Source organism: Rhinatrema bivittatum, chromosome 3, assembly GCF_901001135.1.
Source record: "Rhinatrema bivittatum chromosome 3, aRhiBiv1.1, whole genome shotgun sequence".
Classification (NCBI taxonomy): Eukaryota; Metazoa; Chordata; class Amphibia; order Gymnophiona; family Rhinatrematidae; genus Rhinatrema; species Rhinatrema bivittatum.
This window is the reverse complement of record NC_042617.1, coordinates 63,055,262-63,078,800: the sequence shown is the minus strand read 5'-3', so window position 1 is coordinate 63,078,800 and position 23,539 is coordinate 63,055,262. Positions and strand designations below refer to the sequence as shown.

General features: G+C 45.7%; 1 protein-coding gene across 2 annotated transcripts in view; it reads right to left on the bottom strand.

Annotated features, from left to right (window-relative positions):
* MTA3 (metastasis associated 1 family member 3) overlaps positions 1–23,539 on the bottom strand; it is a 525,799-nt gene that overhangs the window by 213,463 nt on the left and 288,797 nt on the right. For both annotated transcript variants that reach the window (XM_029593316.1, XM_029593317.1), the window contains exons 12-13: positions 15,866–15,990; positions 15,342–15,493 (exon numbers count right to left, since the gene is read on the bottom strand). In XM_029593316.1, the coding sequence (XP_029449176.1) occupies positions 15,342–15,493; positions 15,866–15,990 (277 nt within the window). The remainder of the gene's footprint in view (positions 1–15,341; positions 15,494–15,865; positions 15,991–23,539) is intronic.

Sequence of the window (23,539 nt, the reverse complement as noted above, 5' to 3'; positions counted from 1 at the left end):
ATGACAAGGTTTCTGACTGGCTAAGGGAAAATCTTTTTTTTTTTTTCATTATCTGGGACCAAGTATAAAGTTTGTCTTTATTTCGACTAATCTGTGCCTTTTTGTTAACGCAGTCCACCCTCAAAAGAGGGGGTAAAAGGCTTGGATTCTAACCTGTTTTGTGGCTTTATAAAAAAAACAGGGGAAAAAATTGTTGCTGGCCTTCTCTCTTAGGAGGGGGCTGGTTATAGCAACTGAACAGCATTAGACCAGTGAGTTCTAGACCAGAAATGCTTCAAATACATGACTTTCATGGGAAAGTTGTTTTTCTACTGCTAATTTCAACAGTTTAAAAGCCCTCCCCCTCTCCCATTTACTAAAGAACTTGCTTTTTCTATATAGTCTTACTAGGGCGCATAACCAATTACAATAAGCGGTAACAAGGTGGCTGCAAAAATAAAGGCAAAAAGATCAGCGTTCAGGAAGTATAAAGGATCCCAAAAGAGGAACACAGGGAACAATTACTGGCGAAAATGAAGGGACTAAAAAAGGAATCAGAAAAGCAAAAGGTCAGGTGGAAGAAAAGATTGCCCAAGAGATAATGTGAGGTGACAATACATTTTTCAGATATATCAAGAGAAAGAAGCAAAGCCCGAAGGGTTATAGCGAAATTGAAAGGTGATAAGGACCAATGTGTCGAGACAGACAAGGAAATGGTGAAAATATTAAATACTTCAGTTCGGTGTTCACTAAAGAAGATCCTGGAGAAGGACCGTTGCTGGTTGATGAGATCATAGAAGGGAACAGGCTAGACACAACTCCATCTACAGAAGAGTATATATGGGGAGAAGTAGGAAATCTGAATGTGGACAAGTCTTTGGGGCCGGATGAGGTACATCCCAGGATACTACGAGAACTCAAATGTCCTAGCGGGTCCGCTAAATGACCAATAGATCCCTGAAAATGGAATGGTGCTGCAAGACTGGAGAAGAGCAGTTGTGGTCCCACTTCATAAGAGTGGTAGCAGAGAGGAGACTGGAAACTACAGGCTGGTTAGCCTCACCTTAGTGGTGGGAAAATGAATAGAGATGCTGCTGAAAGAAAGGATACTGAACTATCTACAATTCAGTAAGTTGCTGGACCCGAGGCAGCATGGATTCACCAGAGAAAAGTCTTGTCAGACAAATCTGATTGATTTTTTTTTTTTTGACTGGGTGACCAGAGAATTGGATCGCAGAGGAGCACTCAATGTCATCTACTTGGATTTCAGCAAAGCTTTTGATATTGTCCCATATAGGAGGCTTGTGAACAAAATGAGAAGGCTCTGAGAGTGAGCGCCAAGGTGGTGGTGTGGATTACAAACTAGTTGACTGATGGGAGACAGCATGTAATGGTAAATGGAACCTACGCTGAAGAAAGAGTTGTGTTAAGTGGAGTGCCACAGAGATCGGTATTGGGACCGGTTCTGTTTAATATCTTTGTGAGCGACATTGCAGAAGGGATAGAAGGTAAAGTTTGTCTATTGATGGATGATACCAAAATCTGTAACAGAATGGACACATCTGAAAGAGTACAGAGAATGAAAAGTGATTTACGAAAGTTTGAAGAGTGGTCGAAGATTTTGCAGCTGGGATTCAATGCCAAGAAATGCAGAGTCATGCATCAGAGATGCGATAATCCAAAAGAGCTATATGTGATGTGGGGTGGAGGGGGGAGCTGATGTGCAGGCACCAAGAGCAAGATCTTTGGGTAAGTCTCTGGTTATCTGAAGATGGTGAAGCAATGTGACAAGGTGATAGCTAAAGCTAGAAGAATGCTGGGCTGCATAGAGTGGAATAACCAGTGAGAAAATGGAGATGGTGATGCCCTTGTACAGGTCCTTGGTGAGGCATCACCTGGAGTACGGTGTTTTCAGTTCTGGAGCCCTTATCTCAAAAGGGATAGACACAGGATGGAAAAGGGCTACCAAAATGGTGTAGGGTCAGTATCAGAAAACCTATGAGAATAGATTGAAGGATATGAATATATATACTTTGGAAGAAAGGAGGCGCAGGGGTGATATGATATAGTCCTTCAGATACATGAAAGGGTTTTAATGATGTACAAACATCAAACCTTATCCGTTGGAAAGAAATCAGAACTAGGGGTCACAAAATGAAACTCCAGGGAGGACATCTCAGAACCAATGTCAGAAATTATTTCTTCACGGAGAGGGTGGTGGATGCCTGGAATGCCCTTCCAGAGTAGGTGGTGAAAACCAAAACAGTGAAAATTCAAAAGGGCATAGGATAAACACAATAGATCGCTAAAGGATAGAAATGAAGAAGAGAGTGCATGGAGTAACTTGCTGGTGCGGTAGTTACTCCCCTCAACCAATAAGCCTTGATAATGTTGATGCAACTCCATCACTGCTCTCTGTTTCAACAGCAGAGGGAAAAGGGGAATTGGATTCGTACAGCGACCAACGAGGGCCATGACTTTTACGGTCTGGGGAAACAAGTACGGGGGTAACTTGCTGATGTGGCAGTTACTACCCTTAACCATTAAGACTGATACTTTGATGCAACTCAAACATTGCTCTCTGCGTCAACAGCAAGACATAATGGGGAATTGGATTCAAACAGCAACCAACAAGGACCTTGACTTTTTACGGTGTGGGAAACTGATAAGCATGGGGTAACCCACACGGTGCAGTAGATACTAACTTAAGCTTGCTGGCAGACTGGATGACCATTTGGCCCTTTTCTGCTGTCATTTCTATGCTTTATCATTATTAAAGGTGTTCTATATGAAATATTAACACTGACTTATTTAATGTAATAACTGTGGTGCCTTTGTCTTAAAGCAGATCATCTGGAAGCTTAGAGCTTGCTCTGTTTGCAGCTCAACATAAAGCAGAACTAGCTATAATTAAAGGGGCCCAACAGGAATTAGCCACTAGCAAAAGAGTATCCAGAATGTCTTCCCCCACTACCTCAGAAGATTCAGACAACCAGGAATAAATGGATTACAATGGGCTCTAGTAGGATGTGACCCAGAACCATCTGCTCTCTCCAACTGTGCATCATCCAGGATATCTGCCCCCATTCACACAGAGGATTTGTAAGCTAAACATTAAATAGATTCTAGTGGGCCCCTACTCTTCCAAATGATACCCATACAGAATGCTTTTTTGTATTGGAAAACAAAGATGCTCTAGTAATAGAAACTGAAATGATATCTGAAAAGAAAGAAGACATTGTTCTTTAATATATGTTAGGGAGACAGGACATGAGTTGATGATTTGATTAAAATCAGACTGAATAGTTGAAAAAACAGAGGGGTAGCCAGCACTAGTCAGTCTGTGACATCCAACCCATATCAAACATCATAACAGAAAGCTCTTCTGCTGCGAGACTATCATAAGAGGCATTTACTTAGGGATCCATTTTGAGGGACATACTACAGTTAAATGCCTCCGGGATCCTCAGCTAGCAGAAATGTTAACTAGATTATCAATACAATTAAAGAAGAGAGAAAGGAGTACAAAAAAATGTTATCCATCTTGAGACCAATGACCTTTGCTAAAAACAGCATCTCAGCAGTACAGAAAGATTTCCAGACTCTAGGGATGCAGCTCAGGCACATGGTGAAGACCATTGCCTTTTCTGAATTGTTACCTGTTCATGGAAAGGGAAATGAAAGGCTAAGTCATACACCCAACTTCAGTATATGGCTCAAACTCAGTATAAAGAATGTGGCTTTGGATATATTGGGGGCTAGGGTTATGTACACAGTAGTAAAAGGAGGTAAAGATGGCCTAAGTGAGAAAATCAGATCAAATGTCATCAAGCATTTAAACTAGAGGATGGGGATGGTAGAATGAAGTCAAGAATTGGAATGTTGTCTCAGACAAATACAGGAAGTGGGTGGAAATAGAGTTGCTTACCTGTAACAGGTGTTCTCCTAGGACAGCAGAATGTTAGTCCTCACACATGGGTGACATCATCAGATAAAGCCGGCACAGAAAACTTATGTCAAAGCTTCTGGAATTCTGACTAGGCACACTGAGCATGTTCAGCATGCCCTATACCCTGCAGGGTCCCTCTTCAGTTTTATAACATAGAACAATACATGAAAAAAATAAGGAGAAACCCAACTCTGCGGGGTGGTGGGTGGGTAGTCTTTCTAGTAGAAGGCATTTTAGAAGCCACAAGGACCTGAGACATCCTCTAAGAGATCGAGTGGTTGCAGGATTAACCTCTCAACATCCAGGCTGTGAGTGATAAGGCCTGGAGGTTGGGATGCTGCAACCTCCCTTGATCCTACATGATGGGATCTGAGGAAGTCCCCAGACTGATCAGTTTCCGGATGGATAACTCCCAGAGGAGTGGAAACCAAACCTGTCTCAGCCAATAAGGGGCTATGAGGATCATAGTCCTCTGTCCTTGCAAAGCCTCAAGAGAGTCTTCACCAGCAAAGGAATTGGAGGATATGTGTACAGAAGACCCTTGCCTCAATGATGGGCAAGGGCGCCCGAGGCTGGTTTGCTGTCTGCCCTGCAAAGGGAACAGAAATGATTTACCTTTCTGTTCCAGGGGCACACAAACAGATCTATGTCTGGCTCCCCCAGAGGTGGAAGATCTTATTTGCCACTTCTTGGTTCAGGGACCATTCGTGGGGCCTGAAGGTGTGACTCAGTCTGTCCGCCACCATATTCTCCATACCTGCCAGATACGTTGCACTGAGCATCATCCCATGTGACAGGGCCCATGACCAAATCTGGACCGCTTCTTGACACAGGAGGTATGATCCCGTACATCACTGATTGTTGACATACTACATTGCTACCTGCTTGTCTGTTTGGATCAGAACAATTTTGTTGGACAGCCGATCTCTGAAAGCCCATAGCGCATACCTGATCGCCCAGAGCTCCAGGAAGATGGTCGGACAACAGTTTTCCTGAGCGGACCAGAGGCACTGGGTACAGAGCCCCTCTATATGAGCTCCCCAGTCCAGGATGGATACATCCATGGTAAGGACAATTTGTGTAGGACAACTCTGGAAAGAGATCCCCCGGTCCCGATTGGAGAATACCGGCCATCAGGACAAAGAGTCATGAAGAGACTGAGCGATTCGGATGCTCTGTATGGCCTGGCACCACTGCGACCTCAGGGTCCATTGGGCTTTGTGCATGTGTAAAAGTGCCAAGGGAGTGAAATGGATAGTTGCGGCCATGTGACCCAACAACCTCATCATGTGCCGCTGGCACCCCTGGATCTGTGTTACAATGGATACCAGGCTGGAAGTCCGTGAACAAGGCACATAGGCTTTTGCCTGAGCCGTGTCTAGCATGGCTCCTATAAAGTCCAACTGAGGTGATGGACTGAAATTGGACTTTGTGTAGTTGATGAACCATAGTGATTCCAACACCTGGATGGTCAGGCTCATGGACTGAATGGCCTTTGCCTGAGATGTGCTAGAGATTCTTCCTGTAACCTGGGAAGATCTCGACATGGCTGTATGTGCCCTGTAGATCGAGGGAGCATAGCCAGTCCCCACTTTGCAGAAGGGGGATCAAGATGCCCAGTGAAACCATCTTGAACTTTTCTTTTTTTTTTTTTTTTAGAAACTTATTCAAGGCTCTTAGGTCTAGGATGGTAAGGAGGAGTCCTGTTCTCTTTGGAATCAGGAAACACCTGGAGTAGAATCTCCTTCCTCTTTGCCTTGGTGAAACAGGCTTGACTGCCCTGGCCGTTAAGAAGACGGACAGCTCCACAAGCAGTACTTCCTGATGTGCTACCAGCCCCCAAAATGGGCACAGCGGGCAATTTGGCAGGACATCCAATAGTTTTAAATTGGTACCCCTGACGGATGATGGTCAGAACCCACTGGTCCAAGGTTATACTGGGCCACTGGTTCGCGACTGGGGGATCCAGCTTCTCAGCTACAAGCAATTGGCTCACATTCCCTCCAATCCAGTCAAAACCCCATCCTGAGGGTTGACTGAGATGCCAGTGGCTGAGTCTTGGGAGCTCTCTGCCATCTGGGGTGGACGCGGGAACTTGCATGCTGCTGATGGGATCGACAGGACAAAGGACAGTATCTCCTCTGGCGATAGAAAGATTTCCTCTGTCCCTGTCTCGCCAACCTCTTGGATGAGCAGGATGGGTTCGGAATACCAGCAGAGAGCTGTTGGAGAGTCTCATGGTGATCCCACAACTGGGCCACCGCATCCCCTCACCCTATTGCCAAAAAGATTTTCCCCAGTACATGGCACATCAGCAAGCTGCTCTTGAACCTCTTGATGGAGATCCAAGGCCCGCAGGCATGCCATTCTGCAGGTGCCGATTCCCGCTGCAGATACCCTTGCTGCCATTTTGAAATCATCATAGGTTGCCCGGACCTCGTATTTTCTGCACTTCAGACACTTCTGCTTCAGCAATAGAAGAGAGTACTGCTGCTGCTGAGGCAGCTGCTCAGCTATCTCCTGCACCTGCTTCCAGAGGCCCCGCAAGTACTGACTTATAAAGAGCTGCTAGGAGGTGATGTGGGCAATAAGCATGGTCGCCTGGAATACTTTCCACCCAAGAGCGTCTAATACCCTATGGTCCTTCCCTGGGGGCACTTAAAAATGGGTCCGAGAGCACTTGGCTCTCTTACATTTACATTTATTGCATTTATAAACTACCTAACACTAAAAAAGCCTAGGCGGTGAACAAAATAACATACACAAGTTAAATCAAGAACAACAGAAAATAACATGCATTTAAAATCAAAATAAGGATGTGTTACATAAAAGACAAATTAAGCATATAAATAAATAAGAACAGAAACTTAAAAAACAAAATTAATATGAATAATAATCAGATAGGTAAAATGGTAAGGTACACTTAACCATAGGCTAAATTAAATAAAAAAAGGTCTTAATGAATTTTCTGAACTGAGGAAGTGAATTACAAAGTCTGATTTCAATTGGAAATGAGTTCCATAGAGTTGTTGCTGCCATGGAGAAAGCATATTCACGAGAAGTAATGAGTTTGGCGAATTTTGGGGATGGAACATCCAGTAAGCCTCTTTGTGAAGAATGAAGTAGTCTGATTGGTTGGTAAAATTTGAGGATAGCATTAGCCCAATTACATTTTGCTCACTGAGAAGCTTGTGAACAAGCATTCTGATTTTGTATTTAATGCGTTCGTTGATGGATAACCAGTGTAAATCTATTAAAGCAGATTCACTAGGTCATCCGTTTCTGTCCAGGAAGAATGCACTGGACAATAAACTGGATGTCAGCATACAATTTATATCCCTCACACAACCCAGCTAGCACTTTGCACAAAGGAGTAAGGTACATGTAAACGAGTATAGCTGAAAGGGCCGACCCTTGGGGCAGGCTTGTTGTGATTTCAGCCCAAAGAGACTGTTACCAAACTTGACCCATTGGAATCGATGTGACAAAAAAAAAAAAAAAAAGACGTAAACCACTGCAAGATGGTATCAGATGCCATACTCGCAGAGACGGTGTAAAAGAATGGCTTGATCAACTGTGTCGAATGCTGCTGTGATATCCAGTAAAACCAAGATATTATCGTGGCCTGAGTCTAAACCTCTTCTAAACGAATCCATATGGGACAAAATTAGAAATTCGGCACTTAAGGATTTTCTGAATCCGAACTGATGGGGATCCAAAATTTGTTTGGTCTCAATGAAGTCTGTCAGTTGGGTGAAAACACTGCTTTCAATTAATTTACCCAAAAAGGGAAGTGATGAAATTGGCTTGAAATTGTTGGGATCTGCCGGGTCCAAACTCTTAATGGGAGGCACTGTGAGGGGGTGTTCTCGTATCCTCAACAGCAACTCCTTAAGGATATCGTGCACTGGGACTGCCATGATTTCCTTAGGAGGTTCCACAAACTGGTGGATCTCCAGCATCTTGTGTCTAGCATCTTCTGTCAACAACTGAAATAGAACGACCTCTGCCATTACCTGCACAAAACCTGGGAAGGATAAGTCTTCCGGCTGGGACCTCCATCACTCTTTTGGAGGAAACTGCTCTGAGGGGAGACCCTCTGAGATCTCGGAGGAGGGTTACATAGTATCATCCCCCCAGGGGTCATAGGGACCCTTATCCTCACTGAAATCAAGAGGGGATGGGGTGTTCAGCCTTCGGCCAGAGGTGCAGTCACCGGCAAACCCGGTGCAGGATCCAGCAAAGCTGGATGGCGGGCAGCAAGCTGCAATGTCACTGCCAGCCTAGGCAGAGCTTCCTCGGAGGAACCAGGAACCACCGCATCGGTCAGGGGAAGCACTGGTGCCCTAACTGGCCGGTATCACACCAATGAATATATTGAGCCGTTCCAGCAGCGGTTCTAAAGCAGACAGGAGCTGCGTCAATGTCTTCGGTGCCACAGGACAAATGCCCAGCAGCATCCATTCCACTGCCAGCTGGATGCATCACTCCAGTTCTTCAAACGTTGCTGAAGCCAACACTGGCTGGGAGGAAGGAAGCGTGGCCAGATCTTCCTCGGATCCCCAAAGTGGATTGGCGACTGGCACCAGGAACCAGTGGAGACCATTGCAGACCCCCCGGCATCGATGGAGGATGGCCGCATTTCACTGCGGGGTCGCTTTGGGGCATCACGGCATGAGTCAGCGCATCCATGTGCCCTGCACCGTGCATCGAAGGTGACCAATGCTTCCTCAGCTTCCCTCGGTGCTCAGCCCAGTCTTTCCCCAGTGCTGAGGTCAAAAATGAGGAAACAGATTTCCTTGACCTGGAGGAGACTGAGTGTGGCCAGTCTCCGGTGCCCCCATCCACCGGCGGCATTGGCAGAACAGATGGTCCCACAGATGTCGATGGCATACTGTCCATCAGTGTGGCTGCAAGGTCCATTGGTGTCTATGCTTGGACTTCCCCAGCCCGAAGAGTTTCATCATCTTATCAAGTTGGGCGTGACGTCCCTTTGAAGTCATTTGGGCACACTTGTGACAACCATGGTTGTCATGCAATGCCCCCAGGCAAAGGACACATATATCATGGGTGTCCATGATGGACATGGCCCTTGGGCACCAGGGACATCGACGAAAACCGGTAGTGGCCATGAACGAAGCAAAAAAAAGAGGGACGCAAAACGACAACGATGGTTCAGGTAACGATGATTGGAAGGCACCAAGATACTGGTACAGCCGCCATGGGGAGGTCAAAATGAAAGAAAACTTACCTGAAAACACCGAGAAACCTATCTAATGAGGCTACGGAAGGGACCAAGAGGTGCGATGGAATGAGAGGCAAAACCTCAAGAAAAATCAGGGAAACAATTTTTCCACAAGCTTTTAAAAAAAAAAAAAAATCAAGACTTAACACACGCCACAGAAAAAAACAGAGTGAAGAGGGACCCCACTTGGACGCACGGTATAGGGCATGCTTGGCATGCTCAATATGTCAAATCAAAGTTCTGGAAACTGAAAGAAGTTTTCCGTGCTGGACTCTATCTGATTATGTCACCCATGTGTGAAGACGTCCATCTTGCTTGTCCATGGAGAAAATATATGTTCATATATTTTTAAAATAGGTAGGAAAAATATTCATTTTCAATACCTTGCAACACTTGCTTTCAATATGATGAATACATACATGCATATGGTGCAATACAGAGATACACCCGGACTATAAAATATACGTATGTGATAGATGTGGTTTATAAAATACTATCAAAAATCTACGCAGCCATATATGCATATATGACGCTGTGCACAGTGGTTTAAAAGTTATCCTCTCTAGGCATAAAATCCTCTAGTTATGTAAACTATTTTACTAAATGGATCATAGACATCATTCTCTAGATCAGTGATTCTAAACTCAGTCCTCAAGGACTACCAACAGCCAGTCTGCTTTTCAGAATATCCACAATAAATATGCATTAGATATTTGCATGCTCTGTCTTTACTGAATATCCCAAAAAATAGCTGGGTATTACAGTGGGAGAATCTATGCTTTAGATCACATACACTGAATTTCTTTGTTATCAAATTTAGATAAAATCTGGGTTAATTTCAAGGTTTTATGGTTATTTTCACTATTCCAATCTAAAAAGATGTTGTTTAGTCTTTACTCACCAACAGTCACAGATTTAAAAAGTGGCACTTTACAGTGTACTGCTGCTCCAATCCCTCAAAAATGATAAGATATGAAACAGAGAGTGCTGGGAAGGAACTGGTTGTCATGGTACATGTGGGTACCAAAGATATAGGAAATGCAGGAGGGAGGTTCTGGAAGGTAAATTTAGGATTTTATGAAGGAAATTGAAATCCAGAACATCAAGGGTTACATTCTTTGAAATGCTTCCTGTTCCACACTTAGGATCCCAGAGGCAGGGTGAGCTCCAGAGTTTTAATGTGTGGATGAGACAATGGTGCAAGGAAGAGAGCTTTAGATTTTTTTGAAACTGAGAAACGTTCTGGAGAAGGAGGAGCCTATTCTGTTGGGATAGGCTCTACCTTAACCAGGGTGAAACTTGGCTGCTGGCACTAACATTTAAAAAGGAGATAGAGCAACTTTTAAACTAAACTATGGGAGAAAGCAGACAGTCGCTTAAAAGTGCTTGGTTCTGGGGAAGGTACTATTCAATAACACTTGCAAATAGGAAAGTTAGAATATATCAGATGAGAGGTTGTGGTTAAAGCTGAAGTAGCCCAGATGAATGTAAATAAGGAAGACACAGATGTGAATGACTCTAATCTGCCTATATCTTCTACTAATAAGTAGGATGTGAACACAAATAAATATAAAGACATGAATGCTAGAAGTCTGAATAGTAAGATTGAAAAGTTTGAACAAATGGCATTATACAAGGATACAGACATAACAGGCACCTCAAAGAAATGATGGAAGGAGGTTAACCCATGGAGAACTGTGATTGCAGGGTAAAAATTACAGTATATTAATGTGACAGGGTAGATCAAACTGGTAGAACGGTGGCACTATAACAAAAGAATGACTGTCAAGTAGGATAAAAATCCTATAGGAAACAAAATGCTGAAATCCTTATGGATAGAAATTTCATGTGCGAGGGCTAAATGGGTATATACTACCATCCATCTGGCCAAGATGAAGGAAGAGACTGTTAAATGCTAGCAGAAATTTAAAAAGTAAATAAATTGGTAACAATAATGGACAATTTCAGATACCTCATTGGTACACTCAACCTGGTGCAAAGGGGTTACTGTGCTGGGGCTGCTTAGCAATAGTGATCATAATGCAATCAAATTTGACATAATCATTGGAGGGAGGACATTATGTAAAACTTCAACAGTTGCATATAACTTTAAAAAGGAATGAGAAAATTAATTATGAAACAACTAAAATGAGTGGTCACAAAAGTTAAAAGTTTGCATAACTGTATATAGAACCCAATATGAGGACTTATACAGAAGCAATATCACCTCCTTTTTTCTGATGATCATTCTGCTCCCTATTAACCCAAGCATTTTTCTGCTTTTGCTGTCGCCTTACCCACCTGTTTGGCCAGTTTAAGATTATGATGCACAATCATCCCCAAATGCCACTCTTCTTTCAAACTTAGAATAATTTGATTCCATATTTTAACCCTCCCTGGATTTTTCCATCTTTAATGTACAACTTTACATTTTTTAGCATTAAATATTAACAGTTAGACCCTAGACTATTCCTCGGGCTTTGCTAGATTCCTTCTCATGTTTTCCACACATCCCTGGCTGTCTATCCTGTTGTAAATTTTGGTACCATCAGCACAAAGAAGTCTTTCCTGATAATTATTCCACTATGTTGCTCACGAAATGTTGAAAAAAAACTAGTCCAAGGCACACTGCTAATAATGTCCTCCATTTATCAAGACATTTTGTCACCTTGCATTCAGTTTTCTAATCCAGTCAGTTACTTTAGAGCCCATTCGTAGGGCGCTCAATTTATTTATAAGTAGCCTATGTGGAACCATGTTAAAGGCCTTGCTGAAATCCAAGTATACTACATCTAGCATCTTTCTTCTGAACAACTGAAACAAATCTCTGTGATCATGGAGGATGTAATATTTCAAACTGACAAACTAAAGAGTAACAAATAACCAGGATTGGATGGTATCCACCCTAAAGTCCTGAAAGTACTCAAATATTCAATTACAAACCTATTACTAGTAGTCTGTAACCTATCATTTAAAACTGCACAATACCAGAAGACTAAAGGTGAACAATTTAAATACTGATTTTTAAAAAGGGCTCCAGGGGTGATCTTCAAAACTATAGACAATTGAACATGACTGGTGTCAGGCAAAACAGTAGAAGCTATTTTAAAAACAAAATCACTAGCTATATAGACGGACATGGCTTAATGTAAAAGAGTCAATGAGAAATTACTACTTACCTGATAATTTCCTTTTCTTTAGGACAATCAGATTAATCCAGAACAAGTGGGTTATGCATTTCTACCAGCAGACAGAGACAGAGTAAACTGACGTCACAGTATTTATTTATTTATTTAACAGTTTTTTTTATACCGACCTTCATAGTAAATTTACCATATCAGATCGGTTTACAATTTAACAAAGGGAAAAACTAGAGTAACAGATTCACGTAAACGAAAGATAACAATAAGTAGGAATAAGTCAAAGTTACAATCAACAGGGGGAGCGAACTTGGAAGCTTGTAACAAGCTGGAAAGAAGATAGGCCGGTAAAAAATTTTACCATAGAGTGTACAAGTTAAAAACTTAAGGACGGTGCTTTAACCTGAATGTAGGGGTATATACACCCCTACAGTTATATCAGCCTGCCAGTACTCACTTCAAAAGCATTTGTGGTCAGACTAGCAAAAAACTTTATGAAAAACAGATAACCACTGCAATACTCAGCCAACATTGAGCTCAGACAAGAATGCAGTAACACTTACCAGTAAGTCCTATAACACGAAGGCACATATATGTCGTCCATATATAACAAGCAGTGCAAAGAGAAAGACGCTTGGGCTTCTTCGGCACAGGTGCCATGATGCAGACAACATGCTGAGCGGCAGCTGGAGGCGTGCGTCTAGCTGGGTTTTTTTTTTTTAGATAGGCACTCAGCTAGGCAGCTAGATATTATGCGTCCAACACTTAGGCGCGCACACCTAGGCAGTTACCTAAGTGGCCAAAATTTAAGCGCACAGTACCACTTGTGTGCATAGGTAAGTGCGCGGCCACTACACATCGCTTAATGTGGGCGCACAGACCACAAGATCCCACTGTGCACTCAAAAACTGGGCACACAATCTGGACGCACAGCAAGATGCACATGCCGGACAGACAATCTTATAGAAGGCAGCCTTAGAAAGTGCGCGACAAGCCATTGCGGCCTACCACACGGCGCGCAGAGAAAAGCCTCGGAGTCGGGTCTAGCTAAGGAGGCTGCTCAATCCGCCAGGCTGCCCATGTCCCTCGTCCTCCTACTGAGCGGAACGAACATGGGACCGGCACACAGAGCACAGAGACCGGGGAGGAGGAAAACCTGTACAACAAAAAACCTCCTGCTAAGTCTCTGAATGTATCTCTCTCTCTATTTTTTTTTCTATTTACCAGCGTTCAGCCGTACCTGGCGGAGTACAGAGACTGTCTCCAGCTGCAGGTGAAGAGGGCATGTGCCGTCACCGCTGCACTCGGCTTCCTACACCTGCTGCCTTTTAGCTGCTCATGCAGTGAAGTCCACACTGGCAAAACCAGCTACTGGATCAAGGCATAACATCTGAGAGACCACAGAAATCACTTCAGAAATTCTCAACTGGAGGAGGGACCATTTGGTATCACCGCAGGGGAGCGGGGACAATTTTTATTCTAAATTCTCCTTTATTTTAAAATAAAGCAATCCCCACTGGGGAAATGCATGCCACCATCTGCTGGAGATGGAGAATACTGGCAGGCTGTTGTAGCTACAGGGGTAGATATACTGAGATATCAGTTTACTCTGTCTCCATCTGCTGCTAGGAATGCATAACTCACTTGTTCTGAATTCATCTGACTAGACGCTAACAAACATTATTTTAGGAAAGGGAAATCTTGCCTTTCAAAAAAGTCTAATAGATTTGTAAGTATAAACAGCTATGTAGATAAAGGTAAGCCAGCTGACATAGGTTATTTTGATTTTCAGAAAGCATTGACAATATCCATTTGAGAGACTCCTAAAGATTAAAAATCTTGTAATAGGAGGCAGAATTATATTATGGACTGATAACTGGTTAAAAGACTGGAAATAAGGTAGAACTAAGTGGTCAGTTTTTCAAATGAGAAAGATCATTAGTAGGAACAAGTGAGATGATCAAGTTTGCAGAGGACACAAAATTATTCAAAGATTTTAAATCCGCATATTCTGAGGAACTGCAGAAGGACCATGAGATATGAGGCATCTGAATGGCAAATGAAATTTCATGTGGAAATGTGCAAAGTGATGCAGATAGGGGAATAATTCAACCACAAGTTCACAATGCTGAGTTCCATATTAAGAGTCACCAGCCAGAAAAAGGATTTTGAAGCCTTTGTGGATAATACATTGAAATGCTCAGTTCAGTATGCTGTGGGTCAAAAAAGCAAATAGAATAATAGGAATGATCGGAAATGTAATGGAGAATAAAACAGAAAACATCATATTGCCTTTGTATCCATCTATGGTGCGACCACACCTTAAGTGTTTTGTGCAGTTCTAGTCGCCCCATCTCAATAAAGACACAGCAGAACTAGAAAAGATGCAAAGGAGGGCAACAAAAATGATAAAGGGGATGGAATGGCTCCCCTATGATGACAGGCTACACAAGTTCGTTCTCTTCAGCTTGGAAAAGAGACTGCTGAGAGAGGATATGATAGTCGTTTATAAAGTCATAAGTGGGATGGAACAGGTAAAGAAAGGGTGGTCAGTTACCCTTTCAAATAATAGTAAAACAAGGAGACACTCCTTTAAACTAGTAACCAGCAGATTTAAAACAAATCAAAGAAAATATTTTTTCACTCAGCAGACAATCAAATTGTAGAATCTGTTGCTAAAGGACATGGTCAAGGCAACTAGCACAGCAGGGTTTAAAATAGATTTGGACACTTTCAAGGGGAAACATCCACAAAACATTATTAGTCAGGTAGAGTAAGGAAAGCCATTGCTATCCCTGGGTCACATGTACCTGGGATCTGCCAGGTACATGTGACCCAGATTGGCAAGAGTCAGAGACAGGATGCTGGGTTCCATAGACCATGATCTGACTCAGCATGGCATTCTTATGTTCTTAATTAAAACATTATGTGCTATACGAGTTATGCTACATTTTATACATATTACAAATATAATGTTCAAATATAGTAGTATTCAATATACTGAATTTAAAGGAATGTAATTAAATACCTCTGCATTTTGGTTTGGTGAAAGCTTCTCTTCCTCTGTCTGTGTTGGCATTTTCAAGCCACCATATTTCTTCCAATAAATCCAACAAGATGCACACAGTCTACACTGCATGTTTGGTGGACCCCATGAATACCACTGGGGAGACCGAGTTGCTAAAAATGTTTTAAGAAGTTAGCTAAATTTATCAGATGCACAATATACATTACTATTTTTAGTTTTGTGTTTTAATAAGAATTTTGCTCTGCCATTCTCAATTATTCTTCTCCATTCATAAAAAGCATTTTAGTGAAGAATGCCTACTAGGAGCTACTGCTGATCTAAGTTGCTTTTTAAAAATTACACAATTTTTTCAAAACATTTGAAAAGTATCTCAGTTTACTGGGATCAGACTTCTTGCAACAGCAGCAAATAAAATAAACTATGTTAGATTAAACAGACCTAAATAGTATTTGAAAGTAATTATCCTCTACCATGTAATTTCTATTGACATCTATATCCAAAAAATAAATAAGGTTATTACTCACTGTAGCAGCTTTCACAAGCCCGACCTACTAACGAGTTCTGTGCTTGGTAAGGTGTTCCTGTAGATCCATTCACTGCACCTGGTTTTCCATTATTACTGGATATCTGATTGGGATTTGGTTTGTTGCTATAAATAAAATGAAATATAATATAACTCATTGCAAATTCACAAAAAATACTGAAAACCATAATGAAAATGAATATTCTGATAGCCTGGAAACACTAAACAAACATTTTTAGTTTGCCTGAGAAAATGCTAATATATTACAAAAATCACAGAGGGGTTTGGCACTCGGATCAAGGATTCTTTATAAGAAAAGTATTGTTGAGATTACTTACCTGATAATCTCCTTTTCCTTAGTGTATGCAGATGGACTCAGAACAAGTGGGTATAGTGTGCTCGTGCTAGCAGTTGGAGACGGATCTGACGTCAGCACGGGTACATATTCCCCCAAAGGAAGTGAAGCAACTCAGTAATCTTCCTTGCAAAAGCTGTTATGGATATATGTGTACTGACCGATCAATGAATTAGTGAAGCAGGATTCCCCTGACCGATTGATAGTAGCTGGAGACCGCCAGCGTTCCCAACCGGGAGGCGTCGACACCTGGTAGAGTGGACGCTCTCGTGTAAGAAATGACATGCCTTACCTTGAAATGGTGAAACCCATGTATACTGGCAGCCGGGCGGGATGGTGTACATTTTACTTTATACCGTTTACTGAGTCTAAGTGTTCTTGTGTGCCTGGCCCTAAGTACAGAAAATTATGTACAATGGTGAGTCCATCTGCATACACTAAGGAAAAGGAGATTATCAGGTAAGTAATCTCAACATTTCCTAGCGTGTAGCAGATGGACTCAGAACAAGTGGGATGTACAAAAGCTACTCCCGAACTGGGTGGGAGGCTGCCTGAGGACCGCGTAGGACTGCCCTCGCAAATGCTGTGTCCTCCCTGGCCTGGACGTCCAGACGATAAAATCTGGAGAAGGTATGGAGGGAGGACCATGTCGCCGCCTTACATATTTCTGCGGGCGACAGCATCCTAGATTCTGCCCAAGATGCTGCTTGCGCTCTGGTAGAATGAGCCTTGACCTGTAGAGGCGGTGGTTTTCCTGCCTCTACATAGGCCGCCTTAACTTCTTTGATCCAGCGGGCGATGGTGGGCCGAGAGGCTGCTTCTCCTTGTCTTTTCCCGCTGTGCAGGACGAACAGATGGTCCGTCTTTCGGACTTCTTGTGTCATTTCCAGATATCTGGGCAGCAATCTGCCTATGTCGAGATGGCGCAGCAAACGCCCTTCTTCAGATTTCTTCAAACCCGCCGTGGTAGGCAAGGATATGGTTTGGTTAAGGTGAAATTGTGAGACCACTTTAGGTAGAAAGGAAGGAACCGTGCGAAGATGGATAGCCTCCGGAGTGATTCCGAGAAAGGGATCACGGCAGGACAGCACTTGTAACTCTGAGATGCGGCGTGCTGAACACACCGCCAGTAAGAACACCATCTTCAAAGTTAGAGAACGGAGAGACAAGCCCCGAAGGGGTCTGAAGGTGGATCCCGCGAGGAAATCCAAAACAAGGTTGAGGTTCCATAGGGGCACTGGCCACTGCAGTGGCGGATGAATATGCTTGATTCCTTTCAGGAAGCGGGAAACATCTCAGTGCTTGGCAATGGTCTTGCCGTCCCTCCTGGGACCGTAGCTAGACAGCGCAGCCACCTGAACCTTGATGGAGCTGAGGGAGAGACCCTTCTGAAGCCCATCCTGCAGGAAATCTAAAACAATCGGAATTGTGGTCGCATGTGGGTTGGTGCCATGAGTGTCGCACTATGCTTCAAATACTCTCCAGATCCTTACGTAGGTGAGGGATGTAGAAAACTTGCGAGCTCGGAGGAGTGTATCTATCACGGGCTCCGAGTAACCTCTTCTCTTTAGTCTAGCCCTTTCAATGGCCAGATCGTAAGAGAGAATTGAGCCGGATCCTCGGGACCTTGACGTAGAAGGTCCCGGAGAGGAGGCAGGGGAAGGGGCTCCCCTGCCAATAGTCTTCTCGGCCAGTCTGGTGCCACTAGAAGAACTAGGCCCCGGTGTTTCTGAATCTTGTGGATGATGGCGCCCAGCAGAGGCCACGGAGGAAAAGCGTATAGCAGAGTCCCTGGAGGCCATGGCTGAACCAGGGCATCGATTCCGTGTGAGAACGGATCTCGCTTGCGGCTGAAGTATCTGGGTACTTGAGCATTGGACTTGTCCGCTAGTAAGTCCATGTCCAGAATCCCCCAGTGATCCACAATCATCTGGAAGGCTGTGGGTGACAGCTGCCACTCTCCCGGATTTAGGCTCTCTCAGCTGAGGAAGTCTGCCGTGGTGTTGTCCTTCCCGGCAATGTGGACGGCGGAGATGTCCTGCAGATTCGCCTCTGCCAAAGCCATCAGCGGGGCTCTCTCTAGAGATACCTGTCGGCTTCTGGTTCCGCCCTGACGGTTGATGTATGCCACCGTGGTGGCTTTGTCAGACATCACTCTGACTGCTCTGTTCCTCAGTCTGTGAGCAAATCGTAGGCATGCCAATCGGACTGCCCAGGCCTCTAGACGGTTGATGTTCCACCCTGACTCTTCTCTGTTCCACCGCCCTTGTGCGGTGAGTTCTCCGCAGTGTACTCCCCAGCCGCTCAGGCTGGCATCTGTGGTCAGCAGAGTCCACGTGGGAGAGGACATCTTTGACCCCCTGCTCGTGTGGTTGGTCTGCAACCACCACTGTAACTGGGTCCGTACCCTGGCTGGCAGAGGTAGGTGCGCGAAATAGTTCCGAAAGCGGGGGCTCCAGCGAGAGAGCAGGGAGCGCTGTAGAGGTCTCATATGGGCCCTTGCCCAAGGTACCACTTCCAGGGTGGAGGCCATCAGGCTGAGAACCTGCAGATAATCCCAAGCTATGGGCCGACTGGCTCCCATCAAGTACCGGAGACGCGTCTGAAGTTTTAACCTTTGCTTGGTAGTGAGACTGACTCTGCCTGGGTGTCGAACTGTACTCCCAGGTATTCCAGTGATTGGGAAGGCTGTAGGCAACTCTTGTTGAGGTTGACTACCCATCCCAGGCTTTCCAGAAGAGCGATCACTCTGTCGGTTGCCCGATGGCTCTCCTCTCGTGATTTCGCCCTGATCAGCCAATCGTCTAGGTAGGGATGGACAAGGATTCCTTCCCGTCTGAGTGCCACTGCTACCACTACGACCACCTTGGTGAAGGTCCGCGATGCCGTGGCTAACCCGAAGGGTAGAGCCCGGAATTGGAAGTGGCGTCCCAGAACCTTGAAGCATAGGTAGCGCTGATGATCCGGATGGATCGGGATATGCAGGTAGGCTTCTGACAAGTCTAAGGCCGTGAGGAATTCTCCTGGCTGTACTGCGGTCTTGACTGAGCGCAGAGTTTCCTTGCGAAACCTCGGGACCCTTAAGTATCGATTGACTGACTTGAGGTCCAATACGGGGCGGAAAGTGCCCTCTCTCTTGGGTACCATGAAATAAATGGAATAGTGTCCAGAATTCATCTCCCAGGCAGGTACTGGGATAATGGCTTTCAAGGACAGGAGCCTCGCCAGGGTAGCTTCCAACGCTGCCCTCTTGTGTATGGGACACGAAGATTCCACAAACTTGTCCGGAGGGAGATGATGAAAGTCCAGATAATAGCCCTCTCGGATGATGGTGAGGACCCACTGGTCCGACGTAATCTCGACCCATCTGGGGTAGAAGAGGGTTAACCTGCCCCCTATGGCTCCGTCCCCCGGATAGATCGGCTGATTCTCATTGTGAGGCGCGGCCGGGACCTGAACCCGGGCCGGCTCCCCTCTTGCGCTGCTTGGTCCGAAAGGACTGATTCCTGGCCTGAGGACGAGGCGCCTGGTAGCGACTCCTATAGGGAATGAAGCGCTGGGAGCTTCTACCCCTGGAGGGCCTTGGAAAGGCGCGCTGGTTCCTTCTGAACTGATCTTCCGGCAGTTGAGGTACTGGAGAGGCGCCCCATGTGCTGGCCAGTCTATCAAGGTCGCTGCCAAACAGGAAAGAGCCCCTAAAGGGCATTCGGGTGAGGCGTGTCTTCGAAGGAGCATCGGCTGACCAATTCCGGATCCAGAGCTGCCTCCTGGCGGCTACGGAGGATGAAATCCCCTTGGCTGTTGTCCGGACTAGGTCTGATGCAGCATCCGTGAGGAACGAGAGAGCTGACTCCATGTCTGCTGCTGGAGCATTGTTCCTGACATGCGACAAGCAGGAGCGCATCACCACTGTGCAGCAGGTTGCAATCCGCAAAGATAGAGCTGCCACCTCAAAGGTCTGTTTCAGAATGGCGTCCAGTCGCCGGTCATGAGGCTCCTTGAGGGCCGCCCCCCCCCCCCTCAACTGGAATGGTAGTGCGCTTGATCACAGCGCTAATCAAGGCGTCCACCTGAGGGCACGCCAGCAGCTCCTGGATAGCCGGTGCCAGGGGGAACATGCCCGTCAGGGCCCGACCCCCTTTGAATGAGGCTGCTGGTGCAGCCCATTCTAAATCTATCAGTTGCTGTGCTGCTTGCAAGAAAGGAAAAAGGCGGGTTGTAGGACGAAGGACTTCCAGCAGAGGGTTCTGCGTAGAGGGTACCGTAGCGCTGGGACCTGTAAAAGCCAACTCCGCCAGGCACTGAGATACCAGGTCGGAGAGATCCTCTTTAGGGAAGAACCGCCTCATGGTTCGATATGGCTCAATCCCTGAGGGAAGTACCCCCTTGTCCGGGGGTTCGGACTCGTCCGGTGAAACATCAGGGTCAGTCTGAACCGGATTGTCTGGAGGCGGGAGGTCCTGCCCATGATAAGGGTGCGAAGGTCCACGGACAGGATCCACAGGAGCTGCCACCGCAGCAGGAGCCACAGCAGCAGCAGCAGCAGCAGGGCCTGGACGGGAAGCTGATTGCATCTGTACAAAGGCATGAATTCCCTTAAAGAGAACCACCCAGGAAATGGAAGCGGTCTCTAATCGCCGGGGTACCAGGTCTCCCGGGATTCCAGGTTGGTCGAGACTGCCCGCTAGCTCCGGGGTAGCCCCTGGGGAACTGTCAGCTAACCTCGGTTGAGACTGGTCCTGGCCCGTGGCTCCCACGGCCTCCTCGCATTGGGCACAAAGGGAGTCTGGCTCTTCACTGTGCGTGGCTCTCAGCTGGCATGCTGAGCAGAGGCCGAGGGCTTTAATGCCGGAATCAGGAGGCGCTGCCGCTAAAGACGCTGAGGCATTCTGTTCCATCGCGGCTTGAAAATGCAATATGCGGCAGCAATCTGTGCTTAATAGAACAGGCGCTAATAGTATGCGGCAGCAGAATGGCGCTTATTTATTTTATTTTATTTTAAAATATTTCTATACCGGACTTCATGAATGAAATTCATATCAGGCCGGTTTACATGGAACAAGGATTAAACGAAAGTAACCAAAAAACAAGAAGGCTGAAAATAGCAAAGTTACAATATAACAGGGGGATTAAACTTGGTAGCTATAGTAGCTAGGAATAAGAGAGAGAGGAATAAATAAATATAAATCATGTAAGATAGGTTGTGAAATTAGTAAACATATTGTGTTACATCTTCTGATGTTCGTAGCTCATTGTTTCAAAAACCTAATAGAGAACAGGCGCTCAATAGTATGCGGCAGCAATATGCGCTGAATACAACAGACGCTCAATAATATGCGGCAGCAATATACGCTTAATACAACAGGTGCTCAATATTATGCGGCAGCAATATACGCTTAATACAACAGGAGCTTAATAATATACGGCAGCAATATACGCTTAATACAACAGGCGCTCAATAATATGCGGCAGCAATATACGCTTAATACAACAGGCGCTCAATAATATGCGGCAGCAATATACGCTTAATACAACAGGCACTTAGTAATATGCGGCCGCAATATACTCTCAATGCTATCCAATATGCGCTCATTAGTATGCAGGTCAGCAATGGATGCTCAATGCTATCCAATACGCGCTCATTAGTATGCGGTCAGCAATGGATGCTCAATGCTATCCAATACGCGCTCAGTCTGCGATCAGCAATATACGCACAATGAAATACAATATGTGCTTAGTAGTATGCAATATGCACTCAATGATATCCCATATGTGCTGAAGCAGAGACAGGCGCCTATCATGGGCGCTCAATACCTGAACAAGGCAGACAAAATGGCGACCTACACGGTGTGCCACATGCAGGCAACGCTGCTGATCCTCGTTCCTCGGAGACCAAAAAGTAAGAGATGTACGCCTTACCTGATCCTCGGCGCTTCCCGGCTGGAACCCGGGCGGTCTCCGGCTGCGGGGGGAGAGGGCAAGTACCTTCACCGCCGCGCTTGAGGAAATGCACCCGCTGCCTCGTCCACGCCGGGACCGAGGCGCCTCTTTCGCCACGCCCGAGCCCTTTTCGCCCGGGGGCTACGTCCCTGCCGCGATTCGGCCACCGGACCGAGGTCTTAACCCTCCGGGGGATCACGAAAATCACCCCGGGAAACTCAACTGGGGGAGGGACCCCAAGGGTATCACCGCAGGAGTGCGGGGCTCGATGTTGCTGTAGAATTTTAGTAAGAAGAAAGTAGAAATAGAAAGTAGATTGGAAACACGCTCAGCGAGCGTGCAGGCTCTCCAAACTGCTTTGGAGACGGAAATTACTGAGTTGCTACGCTTCCTGTGGGGGTATATACACCCGTGCTGACGTCAGATCCGTCTCCAACTGCTAGTACGAGCATACTATACCCATTCATTCTGAGTCCATCTGGCTACACGCTAGGAAATATGTGCTTAATACAACAGGCGCTTAACAATATGCGGCAGCAATATACGCTAAATACAACAGGGGCTCAATAATATGCGGCAGCAATATACGCTTAATACAACAGGCACTCAATAATATGCGGCAGCAATATACCCTCAATGATATCCAATATGCGCACATTAATATGCGGTCAGCAATATACGCACAATGATATACAATATGCGCTTAGACAGGCGCCTATCATGGGCGCTCAATACCTGAACAAGGCCAACAAAATGGCGCCCTCCACGGCGTGCCGCCTACAGGCCACGCCGCCGATCCTGGTCCCTCGGAGACCAAAAAGTAAGAGATGTACGCCTTACCTGATCCTCGGCGCTTCCCGGCTGTAACCCGGGCGGTCTCCGGCTGCAGGGGGAGAGGGTAAGTACCTTCACCGCCGCGCTTGAGGATTTTCACCCACTGCCTCTAAGCTGCCGAACTCGTCTCGCTCGGGGCTAAGTCCACGCCGGGACCGAGGCGCCTCTCAGCCCGACCCGAGCCTTTCGCACTCAGGGGCTAGATCCCTGCCGCGATTCGGCCACTGGACCGAGGCCTAGACCTCCGAGGGATCACGGAAATCACCCCGGGAAACTCAACTGGGGGAGGGACCTTAGGGTATCACCGCAGGAGTGCGGGCTTGATGTTCCTGGAGAAAGTTTAGGAAGTAGAATAAAGAAAGTAGAAAAATAAAAAGTAGTATTAGAAAACACGCTCAGCGAGCGTGCAGGCTCTCCAAACTGCTTTGGAGACAGAAATTACTGAGTTGCTACGCTTCCTGTGGGGGTATATATACCCGTGCTGACGTCAGATCCGTCTCCAACTGCTAGCACGAGCATACTATACCCATTCGTTCTGAGTCCATC